This window comes from Protomyctophum parallelum (assembly GCF_964188405.1).
Source record: "Protomyctophum parallelum genome assembly, chromosome: 11".
Taxonomy (NCBI): domain Eukaryota; kingdom Metazoa; phylum Chordata; class Actinopteri; order Myctophiformes; family Myctophidae; genus Protomyctophum; species Protomyctophum parallelum.
In genome coordinates, this window is record NC_139707.1 from 31045426 (window position 1) to 31059129 (window position 13704).

At 42.4% G+C, this 13704-nt stretch overlaps 1 protein-coding gene across 1 annotated transcript; it reads left to right on the forward strand.

The window, feature by feature from the left end:
• The first annotated feature begins 1175 nt into the window (after positions 1–1175).
• hnmt (histamine N-methyltransferase) lies at positions 1176–12752 on the forward strand. Its single transcript, XM_083777279.1, has 7 exons — positions 1176–1255; positions 2961–3129; positions 4017–4069; positions 7592–7699; positions 9217–9347; positions 9919–10012; positions 11732–12752. The coding sequence occupies exons 2-7, from the start codon at positions 2993–2995 to the stop codon at positions 12091–12093; spliced, it is 885 nt and encodes a 294-aa protein (XP_083633405.1). The 5' UTR covers positions 1176–1255; positions 2961–2992; the 3' UTR covers positions 12094–12752.
• The last annotated feature ends 952 nt before the right edge of the window (positions 12753–13704 follow it).

Here is a 13704-nt window from a genome sequence, read left to right on the forward strand (position 1 = left end):
TTTTAGTTGAGTTTTAATATGCACATTCCTACCCTGTCCTGACTGATTTGCTGCATGTGGTGTTTTTATTTATTTTATGTTCTTATATTCAATTTTGTTCTTTGCCATTGTTCTATCATTTTAACTACTTGTGTTTTATTGTATTCTATTTTTGTGTCCTGCCCTGTGAAGCACTTTGAGCTGCATTTATGTATGAAAGGTGCTATACAAATAAAGTTTATTATTATTATTATTATTATTATTATTATTATTATTATTATTATTATTATTATTATTATTCTGCATACTGTTTATAAATCAATACATTGAAACTGGGACTCAACTGATGCAAATTACAGCAATGTTGTTATTCAATTGAGCCATTTACACGTATATTAATAGTATTTCTGTTATATTAAATATGCTTAAGTGGCTTACATTTATTTAAATTGCCTTTGTACATGTTTTTTTTTTAAATAAACAAAACAAAAGGAAGTTCACATTGGTGCTGCATTATTTCATAGGCCAGTGGTCTACTTCAACAGGAGAACAGGAGCAGGTGGATTTTTTAAAATGACTCAAATCATGAAGGCAGTGTGCAATTTACTGGAATCTTTCACAGACTTTCATACTAGGCTGAGGCCCCCCACCCCTCTCTCTCTGTTTACAGGAAAAGTACAGGTGAAAATATAGTAGGCTACAGGTAAAAATCTCTCTCTCTCTCTCTCTCTCTCTCTTTGAGAGAGAGAAGGCTTGGGCTTGGGAAGCCGTGGATATACACGGCTTGTTGTGCCAGAAACAGAGAGAGATAGTGCTGCACGTGCTGCACTGTTGCCTGCTAATATGAGAGAGAGAGAGAGAGAGAGAGAGAGAGAGAGAGAGGGGGGGGGGGGGGGGGGGGGGGAGGGAGGGAGGAGGGGGGAGAGGGGAGTTGCAACACTCAGTTCACACGGGTGTGATTTTTTTTACTGTCTGTCTGTTTGTCTGTCTGTCTGTCTGTCTGTGTCATTGAACTATAGGTCTGTCTGTCTGTCAGACAGTCTATACACTACAGTAGACTGCCTGGCCATAGATTCCGTCACGGCGTCACCCCGCCCACTCTGTGTCACAGTGACTGCCCCTCTTGCTTCAGAAGTATAGTGTTTATCTTACTGTTCAACCATTCCTTTTCCGTCTGTGTGGTGTGTCGTGTGTGTGTGTGTGTGTGTGTATCAGACTCAGAACACAACAACACAACAATCTAAAGCCGCTGCCTGCGTTCGTGACACTCTCCAAAGTAAGTCACATTATGACGTTGTCGCTCATATCCCGGGTGGTGTAAAAACAACAACAACAACAACACATGTTTGCAGCATTCATGAATGTTTATTATGTTTTGCTTATGCTACCTAAGTGCAGGCACCACAGTGTAACATTATGAGAGCATGCTGGTCTATATGTAGCCCTGGAGCATTGATTTAATCGATTCTGAGTCCTGACATTTGTTATGTGCATAGTAGTGCATACGATAATCGTATGACGTCGTCTAAATCGATGCTTTTCCTACAGTCATTTTAAGACAGTCAGAATCGATAACATAATTATATGACAGTCTTGATCCAAGGAACAATTAAGGCTAGTCTCTAACTCTCTATCTAGTAATAATGTAGCCCCACAAGTCAGAACCCAATGGTACTGGGTTCGGATTGGGCTGACCCAGGGGGTTCAGAGAGGGGCTAGTAATAATGTAATGTATGAATGAATGACCTGAGAAAACCAGTCCTGTCAAACCTGCTCTACAGTGGTTCGCAACTACCAAACTGGGTCGTTGGCACCCAGGTGATTTAATCATAGTGTGCACATTGTTTTCTCACTCAACACTAACAGTAAACAAATCAATTGTTAACATATACAGTATAACTATATACACTACAGGGCATCTGCAAATTTATAAATGTACAATTTAATGACTTTTAAGATCTTTTTATTTTAATATCAAATGCTGTTTCACTATTAAAAGTTGGTCACTGCATTTGAAGACAGTGTGCGGGTGTCATTGTTGGGCACCATACCCTCTCCTACGCACCTGTTGCCTGTAGGTGTGCAAAAGCCTTGCATTTTATTAATATCAAATTTGACAAATAATATGTAAGGCACAATTTGTGAGGGCGTTGTGACCAGCAAAAGACCTAGCCCCTTTCGGAACCCTCTGTAAAGCTTTTCTGAATTTTGGATCTCGCTTTACGTAGGGTCCCGACTCCTGTGCATTTATTCCACGCTCTATGGTAGGCAGATGTACATACCCTCCGTTCAGGCCATGCTGCGGCCTGGTGGTGGTGGTGAGATGTTTCAAAAGATGCATAAAGCGGCTATAGCAGACAACGGAAACGTGGGAGAAATTTCATTTGGCGCAGATGCCGTTAAGTATTTTTACTTTGTTTGACCGTTTTGGCTTCTCTCTTCCTCACTTCCTTGACTTCCTTATTGACTTCCCATTGTACCGCCTCCCGCACCGAGAGTGACTAGCTGCGCGTCCCTACGTTCTTGCCTCTGATCGGCTCTGTCTCAGCTAGCCACTCTCGGTGCAGGAGGCGGTACAATGGGAAGTCAATAAGGAAGTGAGGAAGAGAGAAGCCAAAACGGTCAAACAAATACTTAACAAATACATACCAACTGAAATCTCTCCCAAGTTTCCGTTGTCTCCTATAGCCGCTTTATGTGGCTATCTCACCACCACCACCACCAGGCCGCAGCACGGCCTGAACGGAGGGTATGTGTACATCTGCCTACCATAGAGCGTGGAATAAATGCACAGGGACCTTACGTAAAGCGAGATCCAGAATTCAGAAAAGCTTTACGGAGGGTGCCGAAAGGGGCTATTAAAGACCCACCTTTTAATGAGCAATAACCATGATTCTCCATTCATTTCTTAAACGTGAATATCTCTGTAGGCCTATTGCATGCACAGACTCCCTAAATAAATGTGTGGTTTCTGCTGTTAGAGGGTTCAGTGTGACAGACTGCAGCTGCCACCATGACATCTCCATTGAGGAGTCTGGTTGAAGATGACAGCCGATACCAGAAGGCCTTCCAGATGTTCCTGGACCGTTCCTCTGAGCATCAGTGCATGCAGGATTTCATCCATAACATTCTGCCCAGCATTTTAGCAAGGTAAACCCTTACCCTGTCCTACTCACAGTCTCACACAGGAGAATACTTTATTATTCACATTAATGCAGGAGTCTTCAACAGGGGTTCCGGGTGGGACCCCTAGGGGATTTTCTTCTCTTTTCTTTTTACATTAACCTGAACTCTAGCATCCCTATTCTGAGAAGAACTTCAGCCAACAATTGCAAATGTATGAGCTTGTGGATCTGCTATTTTTGGAAAAGTGGTTTGGAGTAGAGGGACAAAAGAGCAGACCAAGTACAGAGTGAATCAGCTTTAGTTTAGACATACAATTGGTCCGACTGTCACTAGACCTGCGACAACTTACCTCAAACCCTAACCTCAAGCACGGAGCAGCACATGTCCGACCGCATGTCCGACCGTTGTTTCCGCATGTCTGTCCGTTGGTGTGTCTAATCTGCGTGTGCATTCCATCAAACAAGACTATGAAGCTATCTATGAAATCTATGAAAAAGTGCAACACAATTTTAAACAATACATGTAGTGGGGGTCCCTGCTTCATATCTCTCAGTTAAGGGGTCCTTGGTCTGAAAACGTTGACCTGCATTAATGTATTAATTCATTTATTATATGAATGAAGTGGCACTTTATACTACTTTGCAATTTCATACTGACTATATACACCGGTTTGTACACGCTACTTTATCTTGATGTGTAGATGTACAGTATGGTTTTGGACACTGTACAAGGCTTCCACCTGACAACTACGATATTTTGTCGTTGCTGTTGAGCAGAAACCTCTTATCTCTGGTGCGCCCGCTGGCCTAGTGGTTCAGGCGCATGCCATGATATTACACAATAGAATTTGATTTGGTGTCTGTCGTCGAAGGTAAATCTGTTCACAGCAATGTTCTCTTCTCCTCCATCAGCGTTGGAGCAGGACAGCCGCATCTGAACGTCATTGGAGTTGGAAGTGGTGCAGGTAACGAGCATCAGGACGACACTATGAGCAGACAGTACATTATCTCCTAGTTTTTTGTGACGCAGTAAAAGAGATAGAATGGCTTCTGACAGCTAAGGTGATCCGGCAGCAGTCATGTTTTGAATAATGGAGGCTGTGTTTGTGTGCTTGTGTGTAATTTATGGCCGTGTTGGAGTGTTGCATAAAAACCTTTAACCCCACTGAATGGCTACCATAATTTCCAAGGGTTTATATGCAACAGCTGCCAAGATAATCTTTAACCTCGGTTTGCCCGACAGTGTCACCCGCCAAGGTGTAGTTGATCTTTGTTTTAGAGGTAGAGCTTATATAATTTATTTTCAAAGAAGCATCCCTTACTTAGCCCACGAGAGCTATTACCCTTTTAGTAATGTCATATCCGAAGTTATCAGGGGTCCCATACCTGCGCTTTAATTAAGCTAGTTTTTAAGTTCAGCAGGTGGCCTACAGAGAGAATGGCGATCTATTAGAGTCAGAGTAAACTCTCCCACAGGGTGTTTCTTTAGTTAAGTGGAAAAGTTCTTCCGCTCATGCACCTGTGCTTCCCAGATGTACTGGAATTATTTCACTACATTTACTTCACTCTAGGCTGTGGCCAGAGTAGCCTTGCGTAGCCAGAAGATCAGGGAGATTTCTGCCTTGGAAGATTTCTGTCAGTGGAAATCTGAATTCAATATGGGCTAGAACAGTGGACAAAAAGATACATCTGAATGGTTTCTGTCATTTCATTCATTGCATGAAGATGTCACCAGACGTACAGTTTCAGTAGACCGAGATCTCCGATCCTCTGACTTCGCAAGACTATAGCCAGAGGGACAGGTGCTCTGTCAACTTGTAAGATTCAATAAGGGCTTGCAGACAGGATACTGCGCAGCTTATGGCAAGTCATCCTGTGGCAAACATTATCATAAATGTATTTACTTAGTGAATACAAAGTCCTCTCCTTAAGCCAAGCAGTTGCCCCCTGATCTGCTGTATGGAGCACACAACGGCCTTGATCTACTGCTCCATTTGTAGTCAGAAATTATAACCTAGCTTCACCTGGATTTGAGTTGAGTTAAGCTTATTTTTATTTAATATTATTATTTAAAAATATATATACTGTATATTTCTTTCACTCCAAATGTAGTTATTATACCAATCAATCATTCACATCTTATGTTGCCATTGCATCTTATGTGCCCTACTGGCTCAACGGCCCATGAGGAAGCTCCACCGGGAGCTAGCAGGCTAGCAATCCTACTCCTCCTGTTCAGCACGTCCCACTGACAGGCGCTGCCCCAGCCAGTAGGAGTCCCTAGTACTGACAGGCGCTGCTCCAGCCAGTAGGAGTCACTAGTACTGACAGGCGCTGCCCCAGCCAGTAGGAGTCACTAGTACTGACAGGCGCTGCCCCAGCCAGTAGGAGTCACTAGTACTGACAGGCGCTGCCCCAGCCAGTAGGAGTCCCTAGTACTGACAGGCGCTGCCCCAGCCAGTAGGAGTCACTAGTACTGACAGGCGCTGCCCCAGCCAGTAGGAGTCACTAGTACTGACAGGCGCTGCCCCAGCCAGTAGGATCCCTAGTACTGACAGGCGCTGCCCCAGCCAGTAGGATCCCTAGTACTGACAGGCGCTGCCCCAGCCAGTAAGATTCCCTAGTACTGACAGGCGTTGCCCCAGCCAGTAGGAGTCCCTAGTACTGACAGGCGCTGCCCCAGCCAGTAGGAGTCCCTAGTACAGTGACAAAGATCACTCTCCCCACCTGATTGCCCTCCTCCAACTAGTTGTGTTTAACTTTGTAATAGAATAATAGACCTGCGGTCGACAGATACTTTACCCATGTGCCCACTGGAGCGCTTGAGCTTTCCAGCGAATGGAAAGACAGTTTTGGGCAATTATTGTATTAATCTGAATAATAAGTGTGAGGGTTGTGTGTTTATGTGCTAGCTGACAAATATTGCAAGTGGATTTGTGAAAATATCATCATCTGAAGTTTTGGTTTATTCTTTTATGACTGTGAGTCAGTATTTCAAGCTCTTGCAACAGCTGAAAGAGGTTCATATATAGTAAATACCAGGGAGGCAAACAATTCTTTCCGGCAAATTTATTTATTATTTTTATTTTTATTTTCATTACTTTGTCAATTGTCCTGTCATTTGCAGCTGGCAGGACCTGTTGTGAGGACCTTACATTACATCACTGCTTATGTGCTTGTTCACTCTAGTTTTGCTGATATGCACATTTCTGACCGACTAATGTTATTTGATATGGTTTTAAAATTTGAACATTAGCCGGCCCTGTAGGTCTACTGTAGGTAATTTAATTTTATAAACAGTGTGTGGTGCAAGTTCACGTTCACGTGAGGTCAAAGTTTCCCCAATAGTTTGTTTTCTTTCTTTCTTTCTTTCTTTCTTTCTTTCTTTCTTTCTTTCTTTCTTTCTTTCTCTTCTTTTCTTTCATCTTTTCTCTTTACATGCTTCAATAGAAACTCATCCAAGACAAGAAAAACAATGTGATTATATGTTTGACCACTTCAAAAGTGAAAGAGTTAAGTAAAAGTATTGCATGGAAAGTTATCCCGTCTTCATCAGTGTGCTGCATGAATGAATAACACCTTTTTGAAAATGTGCTCTGACATTTTCTGAGACGTGAGGTTTCACAGTTTTGACTAAAATATGCACGGTAATAAACTTTAATAAACTTTATTTATAGAGCACCTTTCATGCAGCACAGTGCTTTACAAAACAATAAAGTACAAACAAGAATTGAATAAATCAATTAATTACCAGCTGCATTATTATTTGCGGGGGTCCGCGCGGGAGTTTAGGCAGGAACCAAAATTCTCTAAGGCAGAACTATTGTGTTCTGAGTTATACATTTCTGCCCGGACATATTTGCGGTTTTTGATTGGTAATGTTATTAGACAATAAGGTGCAGACAGTACAGGGTACAGTAAAGCACATTTGGTCAGCACCGAAGAAAGACCTTGCGGTCTTGTTCCCATTCGGGTCCCATGCATTCACTCACAATAAGATTTTTTTTAATATCTCAAAAACCATTGCGCACATACCGGTACATCAGCCAATGAGAAAACCAGCTTGACTAGAAAAGTCCCCAAAACCATAACCAGTGTTGCAATTCACAGCAATGGGCATTGATACCTGCCCAGATTTCAGTGGAATATTCCCCAGTGAATTCTGGGAATTTCCAGCACTGGAATACTCTATTGAATATAAATTATATTATCCTTTTCTTTTAAAATACATACTGCTGCTCATTTTCAGAATCGGAGAATTTGTGGAAAGTGATGCACTATTGCAACAGTCATTCTTGCACAGTGGTTTCTGCCCATTTGACTGTTTATATTTTTCTAATTCTGAAAAGAAACTATCTGTCCTTTTTATTGATTGAATACAAATAGGATTTCCCATTCATGTCAGCGGATAACAGGAGTTGACTTTGGGTATAGTTTAATGCTAAACTTCCCAGAGGTAACTGGAATAACTGTGCTGCTACCTATAGGTGATATCGACCTTGAGATGATGTCTCAGCTCTGTCAGAAGCACCCTGGGGTGGCGGTGGATAACGAGGTGGTGGAGCCCAGCAGCCAGCAGTTGCACAACTACAGAGGTACCACACAGCCTACAGTATACCTCTGGTACCCAGCCCAGAGGCATGGCGAACGCTGATGCATATCTTTCAAAGACAGAAAGATCTGTACATACAGAACGTTTTCAGACAGTTTCAAGTTTTCAACATTTTGTTACGATTCAGACTCGGCTTAAAATGTATTTAATAAAAATGTGCTGTGGAGCTTTCTACACAAAGCACAGTAATAAAGCAAACATACGTTTTGGGAGTGTTTTTTTTTATATATAAAATACTTAAATAATTAATAAAACAATAAAACAAAGTGAACGTATGAAAGTCTGAAATATCCCTTTAACATAGGTCTATTGAGACCCTTTGCTACGACACTCACAATTTCGCCCGCTGTTAAACGATCAAACATTTTGGCACAATAATGACCCCATATTATGCATCCTATTACTATGAATAGTCCTTTAGATGCTTCTACTACTTGAACGGAGTCCACCTGTTGTGCCTAACTGAATTATTTCAATATAATTATTAATTAGGAAAGGCACACAGCTGTCCATGTCAGGTCTCACAGTTAATGGTGTATGTCTGTGCCTGTGTGCCATGACAACAATCTGGGAAAGTTCACGATATAAGAACATTTCTGCTGCACTGAAAGTGGCCAAGTGCACGGCAGCCTCCATGATTAGAATCACCAACAGTCTTCCTGGATCTATTCTGCATGCCCAGCCAAACTGAGTTAAGGGATGAAGGGCCCCAGAGTTGGTGTCGAAGTGTCCTTGAGCAAGACTCTGAACCCCTAATTGCTCCTGATGTGCTGGTTGGTGCCTTGCATGGTTTCCGCCGCCATTGGTCTATGTGAATGGGTGAATGTAATGCACAATCTACCGGTATGTAAAGCGCCTTGGATAAAGGCGCTATATAAATGCATCATTTACCATTTTAGGTCTTTAAATGTAGGCCATTCCTCACTAATGTGCATTCGACAGCTCACTGGGAGATAACTCTGGACATAAAAGACGCAAAATCCATCAACTGGTCCATCACCCATTTCTTTACTAAACCTGTGATGTGATAAAGTTTGTTGCTATATAGCTAAAGAATACAGGTGTATAGATCCACACTCTGTCCGAAAAGTTACACCTGTGTGTTTCCAGTCTTTGTGTTCACAATGAACTATTAGCAGCTATATGAGTTGGCCGGCAATACTCCTTTATTCTTTAGTGTTTGCTCCGTTGGCTGGCACCTCGCAAGGACCGGTGTGCCGTTCACCTTTGGTAACCAGCCCGTAACACCCAAAATAATCATATGAACTGGCAAAAAAAAAAAAAAAAATCTAGTTGCTAGTTACTTTGTAGATTTTAATTATTAGTACAAAGCATACATTAATGTATGGTTTAACGTGTCTGTCTGTCTGTCTGTCTGTCTGTCTGTCTGTCTGTCTGTCTGTCTGTCTGTCTGTCTGTCTGTCTGTCTGTCTGTCTGTGTCTGTGTCTGTGTCTGTGTCTGTGTCTGTGTCTGTGTCTGTGTGTGTGTGTGTGTCATAGTAAAAGTGTCCCAGAAACAGGACTTGGATCACATCAAGTTCACCTGGAATAAGATGACGGCCGCCGAATTTGAGGAACACTGGAAAGCCAAACAGATGACCAAGAAGGCAGATTTCATTCACATGATTCAGGTTGGTGCTGATGACCCTCACATTGACATATTTGTGTATAGCCCTTACTGTATTATTGCCATAGTTAGGACATATTCATTTGGCAACTTTGTTGAAGGTTGTACTTAATTTTTTACATCTTGTGTACAGGTACATAAGACTAAGAGTAATCTTGGTATATTCAATTGTATACACCAACAGCATGTTACAGTTAGAGCCAGACAATGACGATTTTGGAAAGTCCTAGCCCTCCGATGTATATGGATACTTTGACTGGTATTTTATCAAAAGAAGGGCAAAGTCTTTGATTACAGTTTTTCAAAAATAATGTGTTGCATTGATGTTGTATCTTTGAACATTTGAAAGATTTGCCTATAATGACATCGTTGAAAGTGGATATAAATCGGGACACGTCATCGGATGCATACTGTAACTGCTGATACGAATGTCGTCATGAAAGTCGATGGCTGATAAAGCGGCCGGACCTACAGTAGCTAACAATGAATCCCATTAGAGTATCTTGTGCCTTTCATAGGATTGTAATTAGCTGTCGACTCAATCCATTACTCATTATCTGTGATGGAATCCACAGATGCTGTATTACGTCAAGGATCCTTCAGCTACCGTCAGCTTCTTCAGGAGCCTGCTCAACAGAAATGGGAAACTTCTCATTATTCTTGTTTCCGGTAACTGGGGGTCATTTCGGCTGGGTTTTTTTACCGCTGGTTTCTAAGGAAGTATAATTCTTACAGTACCTTCAGTGGAGGAATTGATTGAGGATTGATTGAAATGTCTCTGTTGTACTTTCTACAGGAATCACAGCTTGAGCCAATGTTGTTTACATGCTTTTAGATGTATCTTTTCTTCAATAACAGCGACTCAGATGGAAAATTCCTTTGAACAGCCCTCCTGTCAATTCTTCTCCACAAAACGCAAACATGGATTTTCAGAATAAACACTAATGTCCGGTCTTGGGACCGCCTGCGGGGTGCGGATCCCATTCGGTCTGCTCTCGAACGCAAAAAAGACCAATTGTGCTAGTCACAAATGTGTTTCTGGGTGGGGAGGAACTTGTTAGAGTTCAAGTAGGACTACCTCGGGGTCATGTTAGACTCAACCCTAAACTTTAAAAAACATGTGAAAAATGTTTCAAACACAATCAAATTCAACCTTCAAAACTTTAAACAAATTAGACCCCTCCTGACAGTTAGTGCTGCTAAATGGTGGACCCTGTTGTAAACAAGTGTAATGCTTTATCATGGGTGAAATGTATGCATTCTGCATACTGTTAATACATTTTCAGTCAATCAATCCTGTCTCCAATGCATGGTCCTATGTTTCACAAACTGGTGAAACAGGTATAACTAGGAATGTTCAGATCACGTTGTTTTGCTCCCGATCCGATTCCGGTCGTTTGATTTTGAGCATCTGCCGATACCGATTTTTCCTGATCCGATATTTATATTTTATGGAACACATTTATGCCATATAACAATAGTATAATATCCAAAAATCACAGACAATATCCAGTCTAATATCATGATATGGATATAATATTGATACTAGGGATGTCCCGATCACGTCTTTTGGCTCCTGATCCGATTCCGATCATTTGAAAATGACTTGATCGGCCCCGATTTCCGATCGGGACAACCCTAGGTATCACGATTCTCAAACCCATTGAACAGCTATATAAGGGTTGATTCACACTATGGTCCCGGGTGCGCACTCGGGACCACTTGGCAGATGTTGTGGTAGTGTGAATGATGTGTACTGTTCCCGGGAGCGGATCGCCCAAACGTCCCCGGGAACACATGGGGGCGGTTCTCTGGACCGTTGAAGTGTATTCGGATACGGATCGTTCCAATGTGAATGCATGCGTACCTAAAGAAGGTAACATAGAACGTGACATAATCTCTAGTCGACGAGCCAAGCGCCAACAAAAAAAAACCTCACAGATGCTGCACAACGCGTAACACTAGCGCATTTCTTAACGCCGCCCATCTCCTGTTGAATCTGCGTATACGCGCAGTACGCGATGGTCTTATTCTGCGGACTACATGTGGCTCTTGGGCTTGGCATAGTCTAAAGTAAAACAAATAATAATAATGCTAAAGTAGAATCCATAGCAAACTAATCAAACACAACACTGGAGCACAGAACTGACTGACAGTGAATAGCAGGCAGGCTGACAGTGAGAGGTACAGATTCTTGAGTTTAGCTAATTTTAAGGTTTTTAAACAGATTAGCATATATATACAACTAAGACTTTACATTTTCTGTGCTCGGCTGTTGTGTTTTTTACTGAATGGGTTCCCAGGTTGCCGAGTTACATAACCCATAAGTGGTCTATTTGGACACCCTGGTTGTCCCCTGGAACGTTAAACGTCTGAACCTGTTTTCAGGGGAGAGTGGTTGGGGAAAGCTGTGGAGGACGTACAGAAGCCAGCTGTGCAACCAGGAGATCAGCCAGTGTGTGACCATGGGTGACATCAAAAGCTTCCTGGACTCCAAGGAAGTGGGCTACCAGAGCTACGAGCTGCTGTCTCAAATGGACATCACAGAGTGCTTCACCCCGGGAGACCAGCACGGGGAGCTGCTGCTCGACTTTCTGACCGAGGTGCTGAACTTCAGCCATACGGCCTCTCCAGAACTGAAGGCCGGCGTCTTGGACATGCTGCGCAACCCGGACTGCAGCTCGGAGTCGGGCGACAAGGTGATGTTCAACAACAACCTAACGGCGCTCGTTGTTGACCCTTTGCCTTAAAACAGTGGTTTTCAACCGTTTTCATGTCAAGGTCCATTATTTATTCGGCATTGATGAGATTTAGCCTCTCAGACCGTCGGATAGATTGTTTGTGTCCACAATTCCATCCATGTTGTATTGATGTTGGTACCATAGGAGAGATAACTGAACGTTTGAACGTTGATCAAAATAACAACTCTTCTACATTCTCTAATTGGGTTCACTTTTTGTAAATTAAGTAATTTAATTAAGAAATTATTGTCAATTTTTTGCCAAATGTTTGCTCCCAGAAAAAGGATGCCAGGGTTCCAATACATCATTGCAGACAGTGAATACATTTTACAGATGGCGGTACTAATTGCATTTTTCCATAATTCATTTCTCATAGAAAAGTGTCACCTTCTAATTATAATATCAAATTTGCTGAAAGTAAAGAATGTGTTTGCTTTTTCCTGAATTACCATGAAGCTTGATTCGGCCTCCCACTCTGTCTGCCAGTGCTTGTCTGTTGTGAATGCAGGTATCTGGTAGGTGGGGCTGGGAGGCCATCAGCTCTGATCTGGAGCAGGAGCGCCTGAGCCAAAGATTGTTAAAGGAGCATTCAGTGATTTGGGTGATTTGGAAAACCGCCCGGTACCAAGATGTGGCAAAATAAAAATACAAAATCCCCAAATAATAACACATATTTTTCCTTCATCCTTGCACTGAGCCTGGTTGCACTTTATGCAGTAGAGTCAAGTGCCCTCCCACCTCGTTAATCTGCCAGCTGCATGCTTTGCAAGAGACAATTTGAGGCACTCGGCAAGCATGGTAAGTTCACTCCCCCATCATAAATTAATTGTTGCTTTTCACGTTTTGTGCAGAAGAGCTACAAAACTGAGATGTGTTCATTTCATGAGCTTTTATTGTTGGCTTAGTTTGTACACAAAATAAGTCGGGGCTTATTGTTTGCCCATAATTTCCAGTCAGTAAGCACTTGGAACTAACAATGTATACTTTCAGTTCTTATGTCTGTATCACAAAAGGTTCATCAAGGTTCTAATCTATACCAATAATACCGTAATAAAATAGTTGGAGTTTAGCCACAAACGAACAGGTGACCAGCTCAGTGACCTTGTGGTTAGAGATAGGGCACGTTCGGAAATAGCGCACTGTGCAATGCAAACTAATAGGCCAGTGTGCTCCGGTATTTCCGAACGCGCCTATAGTGTACGCCCTGAGACTGGAAGGTTGGAGTTCGATCCCCAGCCGGGTCACTGCCCATCCGCTTAATTGGCACTCACTGTGTCGCACTGCAACATACTAGCGTCATGTCCAGGGGGTGTACTTGTACATCAAGCTGCCTCACGCTTCATAAACAGGAGATAGGCTCCTGCCCTATGGGCCTCGTGGCTAGGCAAGGCTTACTTAACAGGTGGGGTTGAATGGTGACAAATCAACAAACAGCTTGGTTTGAGTTTAGAGTTTCACTGCACTTGCCGGGTTTGATTAAAAAGTCGAAAATGCGTGCATCTGTCCGGCTGATCGGAAAGGTGCAGTTGTGTGTCTAATAAAGTAGCCTCGGATTGTTTTCAAACTAATAAAGTGACTGGTGAGTGTACAGTATATTCACAATATTTGCCTACTGGCAGC

Excerpts from the sequence above, each read along its gene's own strand:
- hnmt (XM_083777279.1), top strand. The coding sequence starts at position 2,993 with ATGACATCTCCATTGAGGAGTCTGGTTGAAGATGACAGCCGATACCAG. Across the intron at positions 3,130-4,016 it reads CTGCCCAGCATTTTAGCAAG|CGTTGGAGCAGGACAGCCGC; the intron begins GTAAACCCTTAC and ends CTCCTCCATCAG. Across the intron at positions 10,013-11,731 it reads TCTCATTATTCTTGTTTCCG|GGGAGAGTGGTTGGGGAAAG; the intron begins GTAACTGGGGGT and ends ACCTGTTTTCAG.